Below are 23,351 nucleotides of genomic sequence, written 5' to 3'. Positions count from 1 at the left end.
GGATACACTGCGGCAATAAAGCACACAGAGAAATACAAACTGAATTCGAGCCAGGGGTTGACTGGTGCCTCTTAAATGAAATAAGCATTCAAGTCAGCCCATGGTGGATTGCTTATGTAATGGCCCCAGAATCTATGATCATTATCGTAGTGACATGATGAAGACATAAAGACAGGTCATTACCCTCAATATGACACAGGCTCTGATCCCCCTCCTCTTATTCTCCCTTATTAATAAGAAACCTCTAGTCTGTGATGTGCAAGACCATATTCTCTCAGCCACAGTGACGGCATATGATTTGACTGCCAAGCAATTAATCCTAACTGTGCTCAGCTTCAGTTTCAGTTGAGTAGATGTTGAGCTGTGCTCTGAATCACTCTGAAGTCTTGGAGGGGGCCTTGTGTTGTAAAGACACTGAGACAGAAAGACAGACAATCTGCCCAGAGAGAGGCTGTGTGGGACTAGAGGAAACACATATCCTTCTGGCAGGGAGCTACTTGAGCATTAGAGGGGAGAATTCTGTGATCCGCAACACTCACACATGAATGAAACTTCCCCACTGAGTCTTCAGCATCTCTCCTCTCCTCTCTTTCTCTCTCTCTTTTGTTTTGGTTCCATTCTGATGCATTCCCTCCCTAATCTGGCTGTGGAGAAGAGGGGCTATAGAGAATCTTGTTGAGCGTGTGTTCATGGTTGACAGCGCCGTGAGATGACTGTCACAAAGGAGGATGCTCATTAGACAGCCAAGGCTGAGGCTAATCTGATTAGCAGCTGTCACACCGTCTTCCTGCTTACAATCAGTGCCCCGCCTCTTCCCTCCACTCCACTGCTCCGCTGCCTCCTTTCTGTCACTCTCTCTCTTTTCTCGTTTTTATCTTTTTCTTCCTTTTACAAACAGGACCACCTTCGATTCACTGGGCTCGTCTTTCTTGCACATGAAGTCCTGGTCTATTTTATCATTCATACTCAGCCTTGAAGAGCCATCACACATTGAAAAGACGTCTTTAGATTGTTATAGGTTTAACGGTTTAAAGGGCTTTCTTTCTTTTAGCCAGAGCCAACAGTAGAGATATGAGGAAGGGAACTGAGGGAGCAGCTGGCTGGAGAGTATCCATTATTTAACCTAAGATTACAGTTTTTCATCGCCACCATAATGACACAGTACATGTTATATGCCATAGTAATATGGCTGACTAGTTCACATAACGTTAACTGCTAAGGACAGCTTCTTAGAGCTAATGTGGGATTACCATTGCCTTGTCAAGAGAGGATATTAGAAAGGAAACACAACTCTTAGCTCATATACTGTAGTCTGTGAGCAGAGGAGTTAAATTTCTTATCTTGTTGAGTATTGCAAAGTAAACTAAGCCCCACTCAAGATCACCTCTGGAAGTTTGAGGGCAGTAAACATTGATGATTACCAGCAGAGGAAAAGGTAGCAGAATCAGCACAGCTGGTGCTAACAAACTAAATAGGTGGCACTAATTAAACTTTAAAGAGCTGTGGTGGGTTGTCTGTGTACCAGCCATAGTCTATAGTCTGCTGATAACCTTGAACCTTTACAGTACCGTACGCAGAATAACCCAGGAAACACCAGGTCAGAAAGAACCTCTTTACCTTTAATTGACTCAATAACAGTCATCAGTTTTTTTAATAGACAACTGAAAAAACAAAACATTCCTCACCTGAAGAAATATTTGCACTGTATTCCTCTCATATGAAAGCAGTATGAGATGTATTTCATAATACAATGGGGTTGCCTTTAAAATGCCTTATGGCAAGTGACTGTCGCACTCATAGCTTATTATAATTTTGGTGTAGGTGCTATTCACTGTACCCTCCTGATCTCATCAACCTCTGCACATCACTGAATTTTTCTTTGTCTGCTTCTTTGAAATTGCTGTCACATACACTAATACGTTAAACAAGCCTGCACCCCGTGAGAGTTTTGATGGCACACCTTAATCAGAAACACCCACAATGACAGAATAGTGCAGTCCTGGCACTAACAAGACATTTCAGTACCTCCTGTATGAAACTATGCAGTGCCTTCACACTAAAGGCCCGTGTCTTTAGAATATATACTGTATTTGCAGAAGTTCTGCTTTACATCCTTAACAAATAATTCACTGCTTTCTTACTAATGAATACATGCATATGTTTTGCTCTCAAAAAATGTCCTTAAACCGCCTTTGATTCTGGAGAGAAAATAAGGAAAAGGGGAGAAACATATTCAAAGTTGTTTGGAAAGTGAGGAAAAGACAAGTCGATATCCAATGTCAGACAAGAGCAAGGCGAGTCAAAGTCATAACAATCATGAAGAAAAGTGCAAGATGTCTGAAAAGTGGTGCTGAGAACAGACTTGAGACTGACACTGGACCATAGCAGTGGACTTGAGATGAGTGTTGTATGTGCTGAGATTGCTGAGCAGTACTCACCATTGATCCAACATGCCCACTCTCTCCTTTCTCTCCAGGCGGTCCTGGCATTCCCTACAAATGCATGAGATGGTGGTCAACACAGTCTCAGGCATTGGAATAGAAAGAGATATAAACTGAAGTATTAATGTGGAGTCAGACATGAGCCCGTGGAGATACAGTCAGTTTTGGAATTGATAGTAATTTTTACCTGTAATCCAGAAGGACCAGATGCCCCCTTAAAACCTCTATGTCCTTCATCTCCTTTTGGCCCGTTCATGCCCTGCTGCCCACGAGGACCTGGCTCACCATCTGCACCCTGAAATATGCACAGACAGGTCAGCACTGTGAGCACTGCACAACCTAAACCGCCTAATTACACAAAGATCCACTTTTAAATGATGCCCTCTGAGTTTTCGTAACATACCGTCAGTCCTGGCTGGCCTACAGGTCCTTGACTTCCAACAGGTCCTGGGGGTCCCTAGAAAGGCAGAGGGGCAGTTCAATGCACATTCATTGTAGGAAAGACATGATTAAAACCATCTGCTCATTCCACCAGAGGATGCACTGTCTAGGCAAACAGTTATTACAATGAATTACCCCAAACCAATTATAGGCCAGTTCGTCCTTTACCTCCTGGTGATGCAAGGTGACGATGTGATGTTTCAACTAGTCACATAAAATTCATACTCACGGCTTCTCCTTTGTCTCCTTTGCTGCCCTTCTGGCCTGGTCCTCCTGTCTCTCCCTATGGTGACAAATGTACATACACACACACGCAAACAATTATATCCAAAAGTTAGCAAGCACTTTACAGCAGTGTAAAACAGAAGACCAATGCTCGCTGGCCAATCTAACTACCTTGTCTCCGTCCTCTCCTGGAGGCCCAGGCGGTCCTGCAGTCCCTGGCAGCCCTACAGGTCCAGGTTCCCCATCATGCCCAGCTGGGCCCACAGGCCCCTTCTCTCCCTAGAGAACAGATGGGGAAACCGTGCACATCTAGCAAATGCTACAATACTTATTATCCTCATATAGCAGTATGACACATTGATTAATGTATAATACCGGGAAGGAAACTTGCGCCCAAGAAAGCAGGCTTGATCACATTCATATTTTCTGCCTCCCTTTCTCTCTCTCTGTCTCCTTTACCTCTCTCCCGCTCTCTGTCTCATAATGACACATTCCAAAGCGAGAGCACATGTTGTTTATCACCGAGTGGTGGGATGTGATGGTACAGTATATGTTCTTGACACTTTTGCCGAAGACACTAAATTAGCAATGTTCGAAATCTTACTGGCTCGCCTTTCTCTCCCATCGGCCCAGCAGGACCCACGCCACCGGGCCTTCCTGGCTGGCCAATAGCACCAGCCAGCCCAGCGGGGCCCCTCTCTCCAGTGGCACCCTGCAAATGAGATGAGATAGAGAGGTGAGGTAAGTGTATCTCATGATTTACTTTATGATTTGTGGCTGTCAGGATCACTGGTCACCATGGAAACAGCCTCCTGCCTCACATGTTCTAGTGTTGTATATGACATATAAGCAGAACTGAGTGCAGGGAGTGAGATAAGAAGCAATTTAACAAAATCTGACTTACAATAGGTCCAGCAACACCAGGTAGGCCCTCTCCTCCCTTCAGACCTGCAGGACCCTGGAGAGACCGCATCCATTACCATCACTGAATTTCAGTAGTTTACAATTGCTTTGGTTCAGTTGGTACACTGCTATGATTTTAAGTTCAGTCGTGATCTGATGGCAAGCTGCACCTTTCAAGAGACTCTAATGTTGACTGTGAGATGTATAGAACTTTGCCTTACCGTTGCACCGGGGGTCCCTCTGCTCCCTCTGAAACCTTGGAGCCCAGCAGGGCCACTTTTCCCTGAGGCTCCTGGTGGACCTGGGTCTCCCTGGAAACCACACGTACCACATATGTGATTAGATATAAGGCAAGTAGCCAGCAGACAGCAGGCCCTTATGCAGTCATAAATCACACCAACCAGCAAGTCACACAAAGACAGAACATTTATCTTTTATGAGCCATAATACACTCAACACTGCAAGGTTTCCTCTGTTATTTATTAGCAAATTAGAGGATAGGATGAGACCCAGGAGATAAGATATTCAGGCAGTGCTGAGAGAGTCCTTGGGCTTTATCTAATATAATACTAATAAGGAGATGCTGGTAAGTGATTATGATCTTGACATTATGAGGAAAACCACTCACCTTGGCACCCTCCTTTCCGGCAGCTCCCGGTAAACCGTGCTCACCCGGTGGTCCTGGTGAACCTGGATGGCCTCTATCTCCAGTTGGCCCTGTTTCACCAGATTTGCCCTGAAAACAACCAAATTACACAACACACATCACAGAACAGGTATTTCAAAGCATGCTATCTGAAACAAAGAGCTCTTTGCTTAAGGATAAACCGAGACTGTTAGCTGGTCCTCTTACCTGTGGCCCAACAACGCCTGGCGGGCCAGGGGGTCCATTCTTGCCTTGGAAGCCCTGAAGAAAAAGACACGTGAGTCTGATGACCCTCAGTGAAGCGGGATGTATATATCTGCTTATGTGAGGACTACACACAAGGGCTGGTTGTTTTACTAGATTTAGTATAATGTGGGTCTCTTAACTTGCACTCTGCAGTCACAGCTTTTGACTTGTATGCTGTGTTGACACCCCACAGAGGAAAATGCTATATACCAAATATGTGGTTTAATTGACATTAAAGGTGACTCACTGGTTCCCCTCTCTGGCCTGGATGTCCTGGTAATCCATCTTTTCCAGGTGGACCCTGAAAGGGAAGCATTTTCTTACATCATTGAAATGAACCAAACCTGAACAAAGGTGAACATAAAAAGGGATGAGGTAAACAGGAGCAACATTAAATCACAGGGTAAACACTATACAGCACATCTTAGACCACTCACAGTGGGTCCTTTAGGTCCTGGTTCACCGTGTCTTCCCTGTGGTCCTTGGGGACCCTATAAAGTAATAATACAGATTGTCAAGATGCTGTCTCAAACACCAGATTGAATTTCCTGGTGCTTCTCCTGCACTGATTTATGAGACTGCTTCTGTGATGCCAGCCTCACTGAGTCAGATCTATGGTCTTATTCAGGCATGCAATGTACAGTATTATTATTATTACCTGTTCTCCGGGGGATCCTGGAGGACCATCTTGTCCAGAAGAACCCTACCAGGTGGACGAAGCAGAAAACAAATAAAAACATAGTTTCTGGACAAAAACAAGAGCCACTCAAACATTTTTAGTTTTCTCCCGCGCCAACAAATCTTTAGCTTTCCCAAGATGGTGTTTGAGGTTGAGAGTGTAAACTGAAGCATCTCCTGCCAGACAGTAGCTTCTCACTGCACCAGATGGCCTGTCATCTAGAAGCGAACAGCAACAACCAGTTCCCACTTGGTCGGCGCATTCATCCATACTTTATGAATCAGCCAGGTGTGTGTTTATGAGAGTGTAACTGCATGTGCGTATGTCTTCGTTTATATCAGGGTGTGTGTCTGTCAGTCTTGAACTCACCTTTTCTCCAGGCTTTCCAGTGGGCCCCTTTGCTCCTCGTCCCCCCCGGACTCCCTGTTGGAAAACAAACAACAGTCTGATTAGCACATGCATAACTCATCTGGAGGTGGAATAAACGTCTGGCGATGTGAAAACTCTGCAGCGAAGTAGCAGTGTGCCTCCCACAAGTTGTGGTAAACCGATGGTATCTAATTACAGCAGATGCAGTTTAATAAATTCAGAAAAAAAACATACTGTATTGGCATATCAATTATAGTTATACTCACATTAGGACCTCTTTGCCCCCCAGGCCCCGACTGACCAGCTGGACCCTGCATTGTAGAGGTTAACAATAATTTATCTCTGTTATTTTACAACAGCTACAACATAAAAAGTTTCCACATTCTGAAGCAGTCAGAATGTCAACACAGTCCTCACCCTTCGTCCTTTCTCTCCCGGGACCCCGGCCACACCAGGGAAGCCAAGTGATCCCTGGAGACACACGTAGAGGTTAATTAGCCTCAGCCTTCCATTCATCACAAATCACCCTCAATGTCTCATTAACGTTTAATTAACTACTGTATCAAATTAAAGCAAATCTAATCCATGAGCCCAACACAGCCTTAAATACACCATTCATCAACATGTAATGAATTGATGTCACTAATGAACTATTAATAAAATAGCCTTTTTTTAATAAGCCATTTATCATCCTTTATTTTTAATCAGACAGGAAACAGTCCAGCCAAAGACACCCATCTTGATGCTTAAAGCTCTGATAAAGGAACCAGAGGACACATTAACTGATCATAATAGCTCATCAATGCTAAATCACCTTAGGACCGAGTCTTCCTGGATATCCGGGCAGTCCAGGCACGCCAAGTTTACCCTGTAGAGATACAGGCAGAATACATGTGCAGGAAGAAGCAAACCAGAGGAATATTAAGAAGAATGCATGAAAACTGTTAATTAAGAGTTTTATGACATACTGCTGACTATGCATGTAGAAATACAGCAGTGACCGTAGAGTAATGACTGAAAGATTAAATACTTAAACATACAGACTAGTTCGATAGCAGTTTTGCCTGAGGAATCGGCTGTAGCCAGATGTAATAAATGTGAGGGCATTAAAAGGCTAATGTTGGGTATTCCAGTGATTTTCAGACATTCATCTTATAAGAAAGTTTTGTCACAAGTGAAAACTGTGTTAAACAAATGGAACTGTTCTAATGCAGGTTTAGTTTTCTTATAAATTTGTGTCCTATCTCTTACAAAGGTACCTTCTCGCCAGCTATTCCGGGAGGTCCAGCATCTCCCACAGGTCCTGCTTGGCCCTTTAGTCCCTCTGGTCCATCCTCTCCACGAGCACCAAGGGCTCCATTATCACCCTAAAGTCAAGAATGAGAGTAGAAGGGAAGTGACAATTTTATCTCCGATCCAATAGAGAATAACGGAGAGAAAATGAGGCCGAGGCTTGTGATTTGTGGCCACTCTTACCCTGTCTCCCTTGATACCCATGTCACCTTTGAACCCAGGGAAGCCATCTTCTCCCTGTGATACAATGAGGAGATGTCTGATGAAAGCTCTTTGATGATAAATGCCATCATGGCATTATGAATTATAAGTGTCCTTCCAGTCATGATTCAGTTTGACAGCAAGAAACAAAATGAAGACTTTCTATCTGTCTCACTCACCTTCTCTCCTTTGCTCCCCTTTAGACCCCTAACTCCATCGGCTCCCTGTGAAAAAGTGGGGGAAACACTGACAAACCCACTCTCACATCACATGGAAAAATCACTGTTTGCCTGTATTTCCAGAAATACCTAAAACAGTGAAATGATTTATAAGTGTGTATTGATTTTCTCTTGACCTAAAATTGCTCTGTTATTGAGCAGTTATTGACCTTACATTCATTTCATGCTAATGGTTTCCAGCATGGTCACGCTCGCCCTTAAGGTTGTTGAGCCAAACGACCAGATATAATACCAGATGTGTAAAAACAAACAACAACCAACAGAGAGGCATTTTACGACTACTTCATCTTTATGCCTCTATTTCAAAAGCAAACCCAGTCTAAATGGACTGATCCACACCTACGCACACAGCTCTGCTCTATCTGACTCTGACATTTCTCCCATCCGTCAAATGTTCCTCATTCTGTTGTTAGCAGTCCCCTTGAGAACCGCAGTACTTTCCCTCCACCTGTCACCTGTCAGTCACAGACTCAAACAGCTTGTCCGTCACAGGTTGACATACACGCAGAATGAAATGTGCCAGGGAATAAACATTTCAGTGGACATTACACCTGAGATCATGACGCATTTATGTCTCACCTTGACTCCACGGGTCCCAGGGTACCCAACAGGCCCCTGAGCACCAGGTAAACCCTACAAATAAAACAACAGAACATCAATATTCTTCAGTTTTAGCAAGCAGCGGTCAGAAAAAATGAATTAATTTGATGAGATACAAATAAGCAGTGCAGCCAGTCACTGTGTCCTATCCTTTATTGTCAATAAGTGTTTTCAAACTGAAAGAGTGGATGATGCTGATGAGTGCATGCAGCTGACTCTAATGAGCTAATGCCACAATACAATAAAGATGATGACATCGCTGGAATGATTATAATACTGAGCGCGAGTGAGAGTATGAGTGAGTGCACAGTTACAGTGGACTGTAAGAAACAGCATGATATTGCACTTTTAATATCTTGCTATCACACTGTAGTAGACAAGCCTCAGATACGCAGTTACCCACTTGGATGCCTTTCTCTCCCGGGGGGCCCTCTCTCCCTGGGTGACCCTGACACAGGAAAACACAAATCAGATTGACTTAGCACTGCTGCAAATACATCATTATTGTGTCACTCTTGGATGGAAATTTCAGAATGCAACCAACCAATGAAAAAGAGGAAACACCGACGGCACTGAGGGTAAAGCGCCATAAAGAAATCATTGTGTGTCACAAAGCTTTGCAGAACAATAGAAGGAGCATTAAGTGAAATGCATTCAAACGTGTCTGACTGCAATCTAAAATGATTTCTTGGAGATGAGAAAAGGCTCACTGTAACAGGATTTCTCATTCTTTCATAAATGTCACAAGGCTTTGGATCAATTCCAGATATGCCTCCTGTGTCCCCCTACTGGCAGACCACAAAAAATATAGGCTGGTGACTTTTTTCTTCTTTGCTACTTTAGATTAATTAACATCTGCGTATTCATACACAGTTTGTTTGATTGTTTGTACTGCATTACGTGAGCTTTTATCCGAAAAATTCTGGCCATCTGGGTGCAGTCTTCTCTGCATAATTGATGAATACTCAGTCATTATGTAGTACAGGTCTTTGCTTGTGTACAATTACATTAATCTGTATGTTTTTATTCTATGAAAAAAACATGTGCTGCTTGAAAAAAGAGCAGACCCTTGTAGGTAATGAGTGGATCTTGTCATTTGCATTCAGTCATCTTGTCATTTGACCACCAAGATAACTGATGAAGTAGCAGCAGTACACTCTCTATTTATATGCACACACATAGATACTCGATGTACACATGTATGCCTGGACACATGCATCTTCACAGTGTTTGTGCTAATGCATACATTTATTTGTGTGTCTGTGTATACTCACAGGAGGGCCGTCAATGCCTGGTAGTCCTGGCAGGCCTTGTTTCCCCTGCGGACCCTGTTTAGGACAGACAGAGGTATGAACACTGGAGCTGAGCTTCAGATATGACACAGCACTTCAAATTATGCCACAGAGACCATATCTCCCCCTTTGCTGGTCCTTTACAAAACATTGTATTATGACTTTTGTGTTTATGGCTAAGTCCACTTTAAATTTCTTTTATCAGTTGAGCCTCATGATGTGCATCGGCTAAGGCTGTCTCTGGTGTCTGTTATGCCTGTGTGTGTTTCTTGTGTATTGATTTCCTGTCTAGCCCTGTCTCCTCTGAATGGGAGCCAGAAGAGGTTGGATCTTACTCTACAGCTCAACTGGCCTCCCCTGGCTATGTGATGACAGGGGTCACGAGGTCACAGCTTTAATTCTGAAATTAAGTGGGAGACAGGTTACCTACCTTCTCTCCGGGCACTCCAATGGGACCCTGAGGACCAGGCAAGCCCTGAACCAGAACAAAACATCAATCAGGTTAAGTGTCACATAACTAGGAGAAGGCTGGGAGTTGAGGTTTTGCTTGAGCCTGTGTGTGCCTTTGATTATGTGTGTATGTACGAGTCATGAACAGTATGTGTGGATGTCCTTGTGTGAGCTGGGGCGGTTGGATGGATTGTTGACATGCTGGAAAATTGAAAATATGATTAAATCTTCTTTATATGATTATCTCTGATGCCATTTTAAAATGAAATTTTGTTGCTGGGGGGTGAAAACCTTGTATCTCGAAAAACAACAGCCTTGTATCCTGAATACACTTTGGTGACATGCAATTAGATTCCGAAAAGGTTTTAAAATGCCCAAAAGGCTGGGAATTTTATAAACCTGTAGCAGAGCAAGCAAACCTTCAGTTGAAGTAAAAATTGAAAACTCTTCAGGAAGGTTTTATGCCACCAAAAATGACACAGAGCAAATATGTTGATGCAACTTTATGCTTGCAAGTGATTTTGTACACTTGAAGCTTGTCTATATGACTTGAATGCATTTCTAAGATGTGTAATAAGTTGACTAATGTTCATAGCAGCAAGGCAGTTTTTTTTTGTGTGTTGGTACAGTACCTGTACTCCAGGATTTCCCTGCTGACCTGGGGGCCCTATCTCTCCAGCTGGACCCTGGCAACAACAAACACTGGTGGTCACACACTCTGCCTCCACATGATCTTTGTCATAAGCTCATCATCACATGACTGGTTAACAGGTTCATTGGAGGGCCACACGAAGCCACTCCACTCTAACGTCTCTGTGGCTGAGATCACTTTCATAAAACTGTTATCCACCAACTAGCATTTTTTCCATATTATATTACTACATTCTAGTCCTTTGTGCTATTTAATGCTAGTTATGGGAGGTAAATAATGTGTTTATGAAGGTAGCAGGACTGACCTGGTTGCCCTTTGACCCTTGTACTCCATCAGTTCCATGAATACCCTGATAAAAAATGCACACAAACTGTCAGAAAATAATGCACGAAATGTCAAAATTTGATTGAAAAAAGAGACACGGTTCAATCTGCTTCCTTGTTTATCCTCAGTGGCGCATTGATGGTTCCATTAACTAGAAGACCGTTTATAGAGTTGAAAGGACAGAATAGCTCTGATTCTGTAATCAAGGCGATGTTGACTTACCGGTTGGCCAGGTGGACCAGGTGGCCCCCTTGGCCCAACAAGACCCCGAGCACCCTGGAGACAAAACACAGCAAACAGTCAGCAGCTAACCTGCATTCATGATGAGATGGGGTGAGTGTGGAATACGAAATCATAAATCAGAACTAAGCAGAGAGAGTGAGAGTGAAAAACAGAGAGATGGATGATAATATATTTTAGTGTGCGTGTGTGCGTGCGTGGGCGTGCGTGTGCTTGGGTGTGTGCGTGGGCGTATCTGGTTTTGTATGTGGTAGCCACGGAGATTGCAGTAGCCTGTGTTTGTGTGAGTGTGTTTGCGTGCTCTGTTTTTGTCAGCCTCCCTCTTTGTAGGCTGGCCAAGCCACCTGTTCCAAAGCCACATCTGTGATCTCCTGGGAAGTGATTGATATGGAAATATAATCATTCAGGCCAGGATTTTATCTCTTCCCTCTCTCACTCTTTCCTCTCTCCATATCTCGCTCACCACCAACCAAATGTCTCGCGCTGTCTCACTTTTCCCATCTCTCACATCAACACAGCCAACAGCCAACTCCTCTCTTTTCCTGTATCTTTGTAGGTTAACACAGCTTTCCTAACATGTCTTACAGCACTCTATTTCTTCCTGCACTGGGTGATCCATTTGGAGGGACAGAATCCTGCTGAGTCCCAACCTCACCTACTGGGAGAAAGATGGAGTGTGAGTCATAGCCAATCAACCACTGTTCGCTGCAGAGGTACACAGAAAAAAATGACAGCTTCTTCTTTGTGGACTCTACAATCCATGGTCCAAAGTTACTTTGCAGGTATCTCTATGACAGATTTTGAATATATTAGCATGCTAAGCCATTTGATATATTTGTGTTCAAGCTGCACGCCTTTTTCCAGTGACCTTTTCTTTGTTAATGCTACGCTGAACACTCAGGCCGTATTTCATTAATATGGTTTGACCATCCCAGTTTTTCATAGTTAATGCATAGTGTAAAATGTTGTGCAGTGTTTCTCTTGTGTTTATTCATGTACACTATGGACAGTAGATTGTGTACTTGTGCAAGTTCTTTTGTAAGATTCTGGCTTAAATCCAGTGATCTCCCACATTCCCCTCAGGGTTTGTTGTGAAAATCATTAGTTTCTGTGATTCTGCACAAAGAAAAAGCTTTTTGTGTTAGCGCAACTCTGAGAACCCAAAGCACAGACTTAATAAATACATCCTCTAGATTAAGTATTTCGAGTGAAGAAAACCAATAAACAACAATATTTTGATGTTGAGGTATGCTGTGATGTGGGTGTCGAGGTGTGTGCTTTATGTGGGAGCATACTCACAGGTTCGCCTGGTTGCCCTCTTGGCCCCACAGGTCCATCAGATCCCTAAAATAACAGACAGAAGCAGATTCAACACATAAATCTCATGCATCTCACTAAGCCAACCTTAGACGTAGATACATTTATATCCCCACAGACATAATCTGTGAAAATAGCTCATTAAAGAAATTCACTGCCTGACAGATAAGGCTCAACTATCGTCGAGCAAAGACTAATACACCACTCTCTAAACTTCATCCGCCCGCCTGCATGGACTGATTCTATCTTGACAGAGGTTCTATCTTTCCCGTCTTCAATTCTATGTCAGGTATGCGCTACATCACTTACATGTCTTTTGCAAACCTTGGTACTGAATAAACTCAGGCCAGCGTAGCTGAATTTAAAAAGTTTATTACTTCATTTCAGTAAAACCTGCTTTGATCTGTGTTGCGTTACCATTTAAATTCATTCATAGAATTAATTCATTGGTCTGAAAAGGTTTTCTCTTGTAACCTTACGTGATGGAAAAATTAAGAAAAGCAAAGCACTGCTGCAGGATGTGTTTTCTGTTGCAAGTAAAGTAAGAAAGTTTTGCTATGCAATTACTGTGCACTCACCTTTTCTCCAGGCTCTCCAACAGGCCCGTGAGGACCAGGCTTTCCTCTGTCCCCCTACAAGATAAAAGCATTAGCCACAAGCCTCAAGGTATTTTGGACAGCTCTGTTCATAGCAGAGCTGCATCGAGCAGATGTTTTTAGTGTACTCTGTCATCACAGAAATCCCAACAATCATCATGATCACAATATGCAAATAAACATCTGCCATATGATGTGTGACTGTGCTGGCTTATTAGTGCCTGAATGACTAAATGAATAGAGTGACGATGTTAAGTCACCAAATCGAACTCACTCTGTGTCCCTTGTTTCCTGGCAGACCTGGCAGGCCGTCAAAACCCCTGTCACCCTGGAAAGTATTAGAGAAGCATATGCATTAAATCCTGAAACATACACACACATACAGTAATGTGTAAAAATTAGCAAAATTGTACTGGGACTCTCCCTTAGCCTGGCCTCCCATCTGCTCTGAGTATGTGCTGGGGAGAGGGAGCATTCAGATTAGCTGTAGGTCTGCTAAAATGCTGCTTTGACTGATAAAGACTCTGCTGTTCTGTCAGACCCGGCATCAAGGGAGTCTGATTTATTTACTAAGCTCTTCCTGCAGCTGTTAGCTATTGAGTTGCCTCATTGTCAATACATATAATAAGCTGTGGGCTGCTGGATACCTAAAGCCTTACATTTTCAAGTGGACATTTATTATTGTACAAGACTTTGCTGCCTGATCATGTGCAGCACAGTATTTTTGTGCACATGTACACAATAAACTGAATACATGGAGACCAACTAGTATCCAAATATGCAGTAAGGAAATGTGGATCGTTGGTGCAGCTCAATTATTTGAAATTATTACTACTGCAATGCAGAGCGGTGAGATCTCAAAGCATTTACCTTAGGGCCTGTTTCGCCTGGAATTCCACGACCTCCATCCATTCCTGCACGCCCCTATGAGTCACACAATCCAGTTGAAAAAGGTTTTTCTTTATAGTACATCAGCCACAGTATGTTTTTAACACAAAGTGCAGACACGGAGGTTTTCAGAGTAGAAATCTGCAATACTCAAGATATCTCACCCTCTTTCCTGGCTTCCCATTAATTCCTGGAGGGCCTGGTAACCCATGTGGTCCCTATATGAGAAAGGCAGAGAGCAAGCGCAACTTTGCAATAGTGACAACATACTTCCAGGCATCCATGTGTTCATGCATTCACACACACACAACCTCACAAATGCTTGACCTCCATGGCAACTTTCTGCCCTCTAGGGTGAAAACTGTGGAAATTTTTGTGGGCCGGCCACCCGACAGAGCTTACTGTATCGCTGCTGGCAACAGAATAAAAAAAAGAAGAGGGTATGATATAAGGTCTTACAGGATGGCCATTGTCTCCTCTGTCTCCTTTGAGGCCAGCTGGACCTGGAGCACCCTGAAAAATATAAACAAGAATTTATTTAAGTATGACATGATATACAGGTGCAATTCAACTCTTTTTTTAATATAGTTTTTTTTTTTTAATTTTTCATCATTAAACAAGACAATAGGGCTCAGATGCTTAAATTAGATGCACAGGCAGGAGACAGAGTTGTTGGGACAGGAGCACAGTTAATCTGTTTTGGCCTTTTCAAAATGAGCAAGAAATGGATTCCACAAGGTGGTAAAAGTGTTCATTGAGCCAGTGCGGAGTTTTTCCATTTGTATTAACGATAACATGTCAGTGACCCACAACTGGAAGGAAGAAGGATCAGGAGACTTCCAGGAGCAATTCAACTCTTAACTCGAATTTAGCACCAAAGAAATAAAGCATAAATGAGCAAAGAACAAATCATCTGTTCATTTTTCAACCCTGCAGTGATCTCACAATCACAGCAACATGAGCATACTGAGCATGCATAATGATGAGCTTAGGATGGGAAGGAGAGAGTAGATTTTGTGTCTGGTCCAACAGATTGTGAAGATGGGGTAAAAGGTTGCATGAGCCTTTGAGGCATGATGCAAATGTATTCAAGGGCAGAGGAGTACCTTACCAGTGGGCCTGGTCGCCCTGTGAGACCCAGTGGACCTGGAGGTCCCTTCAGTGACAGCTGAAAGAAAAGACAACTGGGTGGTTTATGCGGACTGCACAGGCTGATAACTCATAATATGGCACAATGAGAGTGAAGTACAAATTCCTTTGAGGTGTACCTTGGTCTGTTGCAGGATAGCCTGTGCCTGCGCCTCCTGGGAAGACACCACTGGTCCCTTCTGGGAATCACCTCCATACTGGAACTGGAGGCAATGAAAGAGAGGAATCAGTCCCCACTGCAGGATTCCCCAAATGCAAATTAAGTTCAATCACACAGCCCCCCCTTGTGGTCATGCCACTTCTCCACACCGGGAAAAGGTAAGCTCTGTGAGAGTTTTTGTGCATGTGGGCAAGCATGAGTGTGATCTGAGGTCTTACTGGTAGCATCAACAGGGTTCCTGGAGGACCTGGAATCCCATCAACCCCAGCAAGACCCGGGCGTCCTGGGGGACCCTGAATGAAGAGGATGGAGAAAGAGATAAGTATTGACTAGTGTGTGAGTGTGTGTGTGTGTGTGTGTGTGTGTGTGTGTGTGTGTGTGTGTGTGTGTGTGTGAGAGAGGGGGGGGGGGGGGGGGGAGAACAGCCCTGGAATCTAATCACTGCAAAAACAACCTTTGCTTCGTTTCCACAGGGTCTGTCACATGCACACACTACCTTATCTTCTGTTTACACATTGTAAATATCCTTTTAACAAGTCATTTAATGGAACATTGATTCAGATAGATAGCGTTCATCAGATTACTGTTATGGAATAAGTATTCAAATGGGAAAGATACAGTCCTCCACGAGTGATTAAAATGAATTTGATCCAATATTTGTATGAATCATTGCTGTTTGCCAAATGCAGTAATTAACACTTGTTTTCAGGTACTTTCTGGCACAGGTAAAACAGCAGTAGAAATGCATGTAATTATCTCAGTGGTGAACATTTTCATTTGTTTTTTAAGTGTTTAATTGTGAATATGCAATAAAATGAGTTGTCAAGGTAAAATCTAGTAAGTCATACAGCAGGCTTATGGTTTTCTACCTGGAGCATTAAATGTCTACATGATGTCCCTATAAGTATTACATAAAGCCTTAAAGACATGAGCTAATTCAGATGTGTCAATCACTGGTGGACAGGCTTACATATGGGCTTAAGCAGAGTTTTTCCTATGACTCCTTCACATTATACTTACAATATCTGTGTTTCAGAAAGATCAATAGGCAATTGCTGCTTTTAAATTATACCATCCAAAAGCATCAAATGTTAAAACACATGTTTGATATATACATGTGAACAAATGTACAAAAAATGCACAAACAATATTTTTTCATGATGGATTACAATTGAATTATGCAATTACAATTACATTGGAGGATCTGTTGGTCCAGACTATTAAAAGTATATATAAACAAATAAAGAGGCAATATTTTCCTATGTTTCAGTTAACCTTTTTAGAGCAAGCACACATTCGATGATTCATATTCATGCCTTTTTACTGTCATGGATAAAGAGATTATAGTGTAGATACAGTGCATTACATTTGTTCCCCACTTATTGATATCTGTGCCTGATTCATGGAAAGCCAGTGCTGTTGCATCTTTTCATATTTCTTCTCAGCTAATAAAATCTAGCTTTTTTTTCATGTGGGCTGAACCTGAAATGTGCATAGCTATTAAAAGCTGTATAATGATCCAAGGTGATTTGCTTGTAAGCAGTGGGGATCTGCATGGTAATACACTGCCATCAACATCTTTGCAAGGCAAAATGATAAAAACATCCAGAAACTGGTTGCCTAAGCAGGGTTGAATCAACCCTGCTTGGATAACCATGACCTGGATGACTGAGAATCTTCACAGACATCAAAAACTGGGAAACAACAGAGCGTCCGTCAGAGTACGTGTGTTGTGTTCCATTTTGATGAATCATGGTCAAATTCACTCTCTCTCTGTCTCACACACACAAATACATAAACACACAGAGTGATGTTTCCATCACTTTCGGGGACATTACATAGTCTTACAGGGAGATTTACCTGAACCATATCCATAACCACTACTTGCTTAACCCCTTACCCCTTGACCCCTAACAACCCTAATCCTAACACTAACCTTAACCTAAACCTAACCTAAACCTCCAAGTCTTCATCCTAAAATTTAATGGTTTATATTATGGGGACTTGCATTTTATTCCCATAAGGAAGTCCCCACAACATGAATGAGTCAACAGATTTATGTTCCCACAACATCAGTAATACACATCCACGCACACACAAAAGAAAATCAGGTCAAACATGTGTGAGTCAACATCCGTCCCTGAAATCCAGCTGGTTCAGTTCAGTATTGAACTAGGACATTGTGATCCTAGCTGAACCCACAGCTCTAACCCACAAGCGAAGTGGTCAAACTGGGGTCAAACTAGCCCACTGGGTCTAGGTCTAAGCCTAAGCCACACTCACCAATTCACCAGGATCTCCCCTAGGTCCTGGAGGACCTGTTGGTCCAGCTGGGCCAGTGAGTCCCTGTGAAGGAAACGTTCACATCAGTCAAACAAACATCACAGAACGTTACAATACTGTGGCTTAATATCAAACAAAATAATACTCCACCACACCATATTCTAACCCTCCGAATGCTTTCTAATACTCCCTTTTTATTTATTTATGCACTTTTGAATTTAAATCTTGCTACTTCTTTGTACTTTTAGAGGTCACTTCGTGGTGCATTACATGATGAAAGACATAAAACGATCTTTCACAAAGTGCCATCTTTTATCTCAATGTAGTGCAGAAGTGTATTTTTGGGTCTTCACTCCTGAAAACCTTGTTTCCTTTTCCGAAAACACCACAGTCACATACTGATGGCTAGAATCCAAAACATTTTGCACCACATCTGGACAGTTCCTGCTTATGTTACATTGTGCCACATGTAATACAATTACGGAAACACCATCAAAATGTCCTTTTTCTTAGTGAATAGGCTTACCTCTGGCCCTGGTAGACCTGGGGGTCCTTCCACTAATACACCCTAGAAACAAGCACAGATAGAATGAATAGAATAGGATACCTTTACTGTCATTGCACATTGTACAACAAAATTTGCTATGCAGCTCCTAAAACAGTTAACATATTATTCCATGTTATATACAGATATTTGCAGATGTTATTACACATTTCCTCACTGTATGGAAATGCTGCAGTTGCTACTGTGGAGTGTTGTAATGATGAAATGTACATTAGGACAGTATTAACTCACTAACTTTCTCAAAGCTACTCGACTATTCACTGAATGCCTCTAGTAGCTCACCGGTTCAATAATAGCTGGCTCTCCCTTCTGGCCTTTCTCTGCTCTGAGACTAGCCTGAAGAGGAGAAACAGATGAATAGATGTGGGTTGTTAGAAATCACTTGACACATACAACTGAAGACGTGACCACTCACTTGATATATGAGTCCACTTTAAAAATTACCTCTCCGTTCCACGCCTCTGCTCTCTCCCGCTCTGCAAAGTCGAAGCCGTCCTCGTATGCTTCATACTCTTCATACTCTGTATCATTCTTGAAATCTTCATATTCAAGAGTCTGTTAAGTAATGAAAAAATCCATTGGTGGCAGGGGTAGTGAATACTAAAATATGTGAAGGCATTATTTGCGATTAACCTACCTCATATTCAGTAACATTCGGGCCCACTGTTACCGTGGAAACTGAGAGATCATCATAGAGGTCTGCGTAAAGGTTATCTCCATACTCCTCCACCACTGGCTTCGTCACTGGCTTGGCCTCCTGCAGGCAAACACACACTGAAATGAGTCATAGCAAAGATGAACTGGGGACATTGAGCACTTCTCATTAGCACCCAGTGCTCCCAAGAAAAGGTACATTTGTTAAAGTTAGCAATGAACTGAATGTTAGCAAAACAGGTGGAATTTATGGGAAAGTGTGGATTATCCGGGATACAGGTTGACAGGTTAATTCCAGTGCTGGAGTGTAATTAGTTGATGGGCTACATGCTCCAGCAACAGCTCCTTGATTTAACTTGATTTAAAAAAAAATAAAAACAGTTATTGTGGCATATTCATAATAGCATATGTGGTATGATTTAAATGATTTAGATGGTATCTGAGCAAAATATCCACCTTGAATGAAGTGTAAACCCAACACTCATTCTGTCGGATCGTGCACAGGACGATATATACTGTGCGTACTGTGCATATGACGCTTTTCTACTTCATGAACTACACAAAATACACGTACAGCCGAAAGGCATATAGTGATATCATCAAAGTTTCTCACTTAAGATGCATTTTCCAAAGTTTTTCATAGGCATGTAGAGTAGGTGATGATTAGGATGGTGCTGGTTAGTGGTGGTGGTAAGCAACTGTAGAGGGAGGAGGTGCTCGCTATGGTTAGGAGTTATTAGGGCAGTGACTGGTTAGAACTGCAAATGCCAGGAGGGGGTTGGAGCAGAGAGCAGCTGAAGGTAAACTTGTCTACCTCCTCAGTAACCTTTGATTCAGGCAATGCACTGGGCACCACAGAGGAGGCCTCAGTTGAAGAGTCAGGTTCATGTGTGGGCATCTCTATGAGGGTCTTGTCGAAGACTTCAGTGGGGATGACAGTTTGTAGGGCGCTCTTAATTTCTGGCAACTCTGTGGGCTTAAAAGGTTCTTGGGATAGATACTCAGGCAGTTTTGTGGACACTCTGAGGAAGCCATCCTCAAGACCCTCCTCTTGGTGTTTTTTCTTTCTGGATCCCTTCTTGCCCTTCCCCTTGCCCTTGCGTTTGCCTTTGCCTTTAGAGCCCTTGTCCCTCTTCTTCTTGTTGCCTTTCCTTTCCTTTTTGGAGTGCTCCTTTGGTTCTTCAGGTTGGTCACTTTGCATCAAGCTGTCAGACCCAAGTTTGGGGTTCTTTTATGAAAAAGGGAATGTAATATGAGGGCACAGGTGGAGGGTGGAGAAAAACAAACACTTCTGTGAATGAAAATACAACAAAGGAAATAACATGTAGCAGTAAACTAAAGCGATGCATGCAGGTCACCCTTAAAGGGTCAGATACCTACTGTGATTCCCACTGAGCTGGTAAATACCTAAAGCACACATGAAATGAGAAGGGACAAACAAATGTCGAGTTGTTTCCTTGGAGTCAAAGCAGAAGACGTATTTGCTCGTCTGGTCAGGGGTCACCCTGTCTATGATCCTACAGACGTGCTAATTCTTAGTGCTCTTGCAAGTGAGCAAACATGGCTTGTGTCATCCTCCATAGAGATCTCCATTGCATGTCAGTAATAGGAATGGACTCTGCCTGAAAATGATGCTGAAGGCCCAGTCTGTGAAAGACATCAGACCTGATTTAGATCCACTTGTAAACAAGGTCAGTGTGTAAGGGAGAATGATGGGAAGTAGGTCAGTGGGGTGACAGATGTTGACATGCTCTGAATTCAAAACTCATCGCTCAGCTGTAGTTCTGCAAAATCCAGCTGGATGACTATCGAAGTGGCCTCACACTAACATTAATGAACCGTGTCTGGAGCATTATCACTGACCACATTTATGTACAGACACACATGCACGAGTGTGCATGGATTTAAGTATATGCATGTGGAATACACATAAAAAATAGACACACAGATACAATATTCAAGTTTTCAGTTAAAATTGTGTATTCCTAGAAGCTCAGGCGCACACACACACACACACACACACACACACACAAACGAACACACGCACGCACACGCACGCACATCTCCCTGCCTCTGCTTCTCTGGATCCCTCCTGCCTCCTTATTTCTATCTTTCACACGCCACCAAAGAAATATACAGTCATTCATATCCATGATTGATTCATTTTTTTATACATGCCTTGAGGAGGGGAAGAGCTATTATGTCATGTTTGACTTATCTGCTCCTGGCTCTATATAACTGTGTGTGTGTGTGTGTGTGCGTGTGTGTGTGTGTGTGTGTGTGTGTGTGTGTGTGTGTGTGTGTGTGTGTGTGTGTGTGTGTGTGTGTGTGTGTGTGTGTCCTCGTGTGCACGTGTGTATTTGGCTTCTGACAAAGGAACACCTGACCTTAAGAATGCTGCACTCCTGGAGGCATTTGAAAGAAGACGCCTCTCCTTTGACTGATGACCTATTCTGTCTTAATCTCTCAAGTCTCTTTTTGCAAACACTCAGTACATTTGCAGAGCTCTTCTTGGCTCTGGATGTTGTCTGCTTGTAAATTATGGAAGTCTTAGGGACACACAGGTCTATTGATAGGCTTGTTTGTCTTCCTTTTAAGGGTTGGCTGTGAATCAAGGGGTTATCCAAGCCCACTTTAGCACTGGAGTCAAAGGAAGTGTGAAAAACACAATGAAACAATAAATAAGAAGAAATAATCATCTCAGCTTTCCTGTTGAAATAAAACTCCAAGCCAGTTCCAAGTTAACTGAGGTGATCTAAAGCTACACATCCTATCAACTGTTGAAGAACAGGACATTTGCGTGGGTTTTTCCTGTTGGCACTGCCTCCTGTTGGTGGCAATACTGACCTCTTGCAGCTCCAGGGCTTGGCTGTTGTAGGGCAAAACAGAGTCACAGTCTGGTATGTAGTTTTCACAGTAGCTGGCAGCAGCCTGGGGGTCCTCCAGAATCAGTAGTTGCTGAATATCTCCCTGAAATAAAACGAAAAAACAAACAGAAAGACAGACAAGTGTCATATAAAACCAGGCATATGGGAGATGCAGAATCACTCCACTGGGGCACTGACATATATACAGCTGCTGCTACTGTGCAGTGAAGAGATATTCTGAGGACCAGAAGACTAAACCTGCAACGATACACCACAACACCACAGACACCATGAGAACAACAAAACTGGCAGCATACTTCAAAATAAAGCCAAGTGTAATACAGTAGCATGGTCAAACTGTCACTACTGGTACAATTGCTACTGACACTGTGTTCCCATAACTCCAAGAGGGGCCTGACTGTGTACACGAAACAGTCAAATAGCTCTCTCTCACCACCCTGTCAGGACCTTTCACTTCCCATCCCACCCTGGAGGCGTAGCCAGTGTGTATACACAAACACGCACACAGCACTGCTAGACCCTGCAGCATTAAGCCCTCTGCCTCTGCTGGCTTTAATGGCCTTATACCCAACATCGCTATATTTCTCACATAATTTCATTGTGTAAGGCACAAATTTGTCAATTATCAACAAATGCTTCCATCTGTTACATGTGACTATAAAAACAGTTTTGGTTCATATACATTTTGATGGCCATTCGTCACTTATATTGTTGACATTTTATTGGTAGAAAAATGAAAAAAAAAAAAAATACAAATACAAATAACTGTGAGCTGCAGTGCTAATTCTCTTTGAGATGCAAGTCAGAAAGTAAATCAATATAAATAAAAAGCACACAGATCCATTGCAGTGTTACAAGGTTTAGATTACATTAGCAAAACGAATCTATGTAACTGACAGGCCATTGCGGACATATTGCTGGATGAAACATTATCCCGGGACAGCCGGGCAGCCGTTAGTGATAAATCAAGTCAGATTAACTGCTTGATGTTGTGGTAATTATAGTCCCATTGTAATCTCTTTAATTAGGCTTCAGTGACCAGAGGTGAAATAAATCAAAACATATTGCTGTTTCCCGCCACCAGCTCGTATATCTTCGAAAACAGCTCAAATCATGCTTTATCAGCAATGCATGTCCACACAAACTCTGCATTGCCACACAGAAAACTGTAAACCCATGAAAAGACTGTTGAAACAGTCATTTATGCTTTGATACATCAAACATGAAAGGAGTTGTTATCCCCTTATCCTTTTTTCTTCCTGTTTTGGCCAAAAGCCAGTGTCAAGCAAAGGAAATTATTGCACTCTAAGGTGAGAGACAGAGAGAAAGAAGTGAGAGAGAAAGGCAACAGGGAGTTAATCCAATCTAATCCAATCTCAATTTGAGATCAAAGGCAACACTTTCACAGAGAAGTTTTCCTGTTTTTCTTGCCTAGCAGGGGCTCTCTCCCCTAGAAACACACAGCGAGTAAAGTGTTGCCCAAAATCATCTGTGCTCTGCCATTCTCCATTTAGGACAGGGTAATGACATCTGAACGGGACATGAGAGGACGTGTTGAAAAGGAAAACACCTAAGCTGGATCCACAAAAATCTGATGGCTAACAAACATC

The 23,351-nt window shown here is 42.7% G+C and overlaps 1 protein-coding gene across 1 annotated transcript in view; it reads right to left on the bottom strand.

Annotated features, from left to right (window-relative positions):
• col5a3a (collagen, type V, alpha 3a) overlaps positions 1-23,351 on the bottom strand; it is a 36,189-nt gene that overhangs the window by 9,161 nt on the left and 3,677 nt on the right. The window contains exons 2-44 of the mRNA XM_070981130.1: positions 21,701-21,823; positions 19,668-20,081; positions 18,837-18,956; positions 18,644-18,754; positions 18,482-18,535; positions 18,161-18,202; positions 17,635-17,697; positions 15,570-15,644; positions 15,311-15,394; positions 15,154-15,210; positions 14,502-14,555; positions 14,207-14,260; positions 14,025-14,078; positions 13,429-13,482; positions 13,137-13,190; positions 12,541-12,585; positions 11,224-11,277; positions 10,982-11,026; positions 10,658-10,711; positions 10,006-10,050; positions 9,558-9,611; positions 8,687-8,731; positions 8,263-8,316; positions 7,624-7,668; positions 7,427-7,480; positions 7,210-7,317; positions 6,765-6,818; positions 6,368-6,421; positions 6,217-6,261; positions 5,951-6,004; positions 5,561-5,605; positions 5,340-5,393; positions 5,150-5,203; positions 4,864-4,917; positions 4,639-4,746; positions 4,232-4,321; positions 4,012-4,065; positions 3,712-3,819; positions 3,279-3,386; positions 3,112-3,165; positions 2,845-2,898; positions 2,629-2,736; positions 2,439-2,492 (exon numbers count right to left, since the gene is read on the bottom strand). Coding sequence (XP_070837231.1) covers positions 2,439-2,492; positions 2,629-2,736; positions 2,845-2,898; positions 3,112-3,165; positions 3,279-3,386; positions 3,712-3,819; positions 4,012-4,065; positions 4,232-4,321; positions 4,639-4,746; positions 4,864-4,917; positions 5,150-5,203; positions 5,340-5,393; positions 5,561-5,605; positions 5,951-6,004; positions 6,217-6,261; positions 6,368-6,421; positions 6,765-6,818; positions 7,210-7,317; positions 7,427-7,480; positions 7,624-7,668; positions 8,263-8,316; positions 8,687-8,731; positions 9,558-9,611; positions 10,006-10,050; positions 10,658-10,711; positions 10,982-11,026; positions 11,224-11,277; positions 12,541-12,585; positions 13,137-13,190; positions 13,429-13,482; positions 14,025-14,078; positions 14,207-14,260; positions 14,502-14,555; positions 15,154-15,210; positions 15,311-15,394; positions 15,570-15,644; positions 17,635-17,697; positions 18,161-18,202; positions 18,482-18,535; positions 18,644-18,754; positions 18,837-18,956; positions 19,668-20,081; positions 21,701-21,823 — 3,168 coding nt within the window. The remainder of the gene's footprint in view (positions 1-2,438; positions 2,493-2,628; positions 2,737-2,844; positions 2,899-3,111; positions 3,166-3,278; positions 3,387-3,711; positions 3,820-4,011; positions 4,066-4,231; positions 4,322-4,638; positions 4,747-4,863; positions 4,918-5,149; positions 5,204-5,339; positions 5,394-5,560; positions 5,606-5,950; positions 6,005-6,216; positions 6,262-6,367; positions 6,422-6,764; positions 6,819-7,209; positions 7,318-7,426; positions 7,481-7,623; positions 7,669-8,262; positions 8,317-8,686; positions 8,732-9,557; positions 9,612-10,005; positions 10,051-10,657; positions 10,712-10,981; positions 11,027-11,223; positions 11,278-12,540; positions 12,586-13,136; positions 13,191-13,428; positions 13,483-14,024; positions 14,079-14,206; positions 14,261-14,501; positions 14,556-15,153; positions 15,211-15,310; positions 15,395-15,569; positions 15,645-17,634; positions 17,698-18,160; positions 18,203-18,481; positions 18,536-18,643; positions 18,755-18,836; positions 18,957-19,667; positions 20,082-21,700; positions 21,824-23,351) is intronic.

This window comes from Chaetodon trifascialis, chromosome 15 (genome assembly GCF_039877785.1).
Source record: "Chaetodon trifascialis isolate fChaTrf1 chromosome 15, fChaTrf1.hap1, whole genome shotgun sequence".
Classification (NCBI taxonomy): domain Eukaryota; kingdom Metazoa; phylum Chordata; class Actinopteri; order Chaetodontiformes; family Chaetodontidae; genus Chaetodon; species Chaetodon trifascialis.
This window is presented reverse-complemented; position numbering and strand designations above follow the sequence as displayed.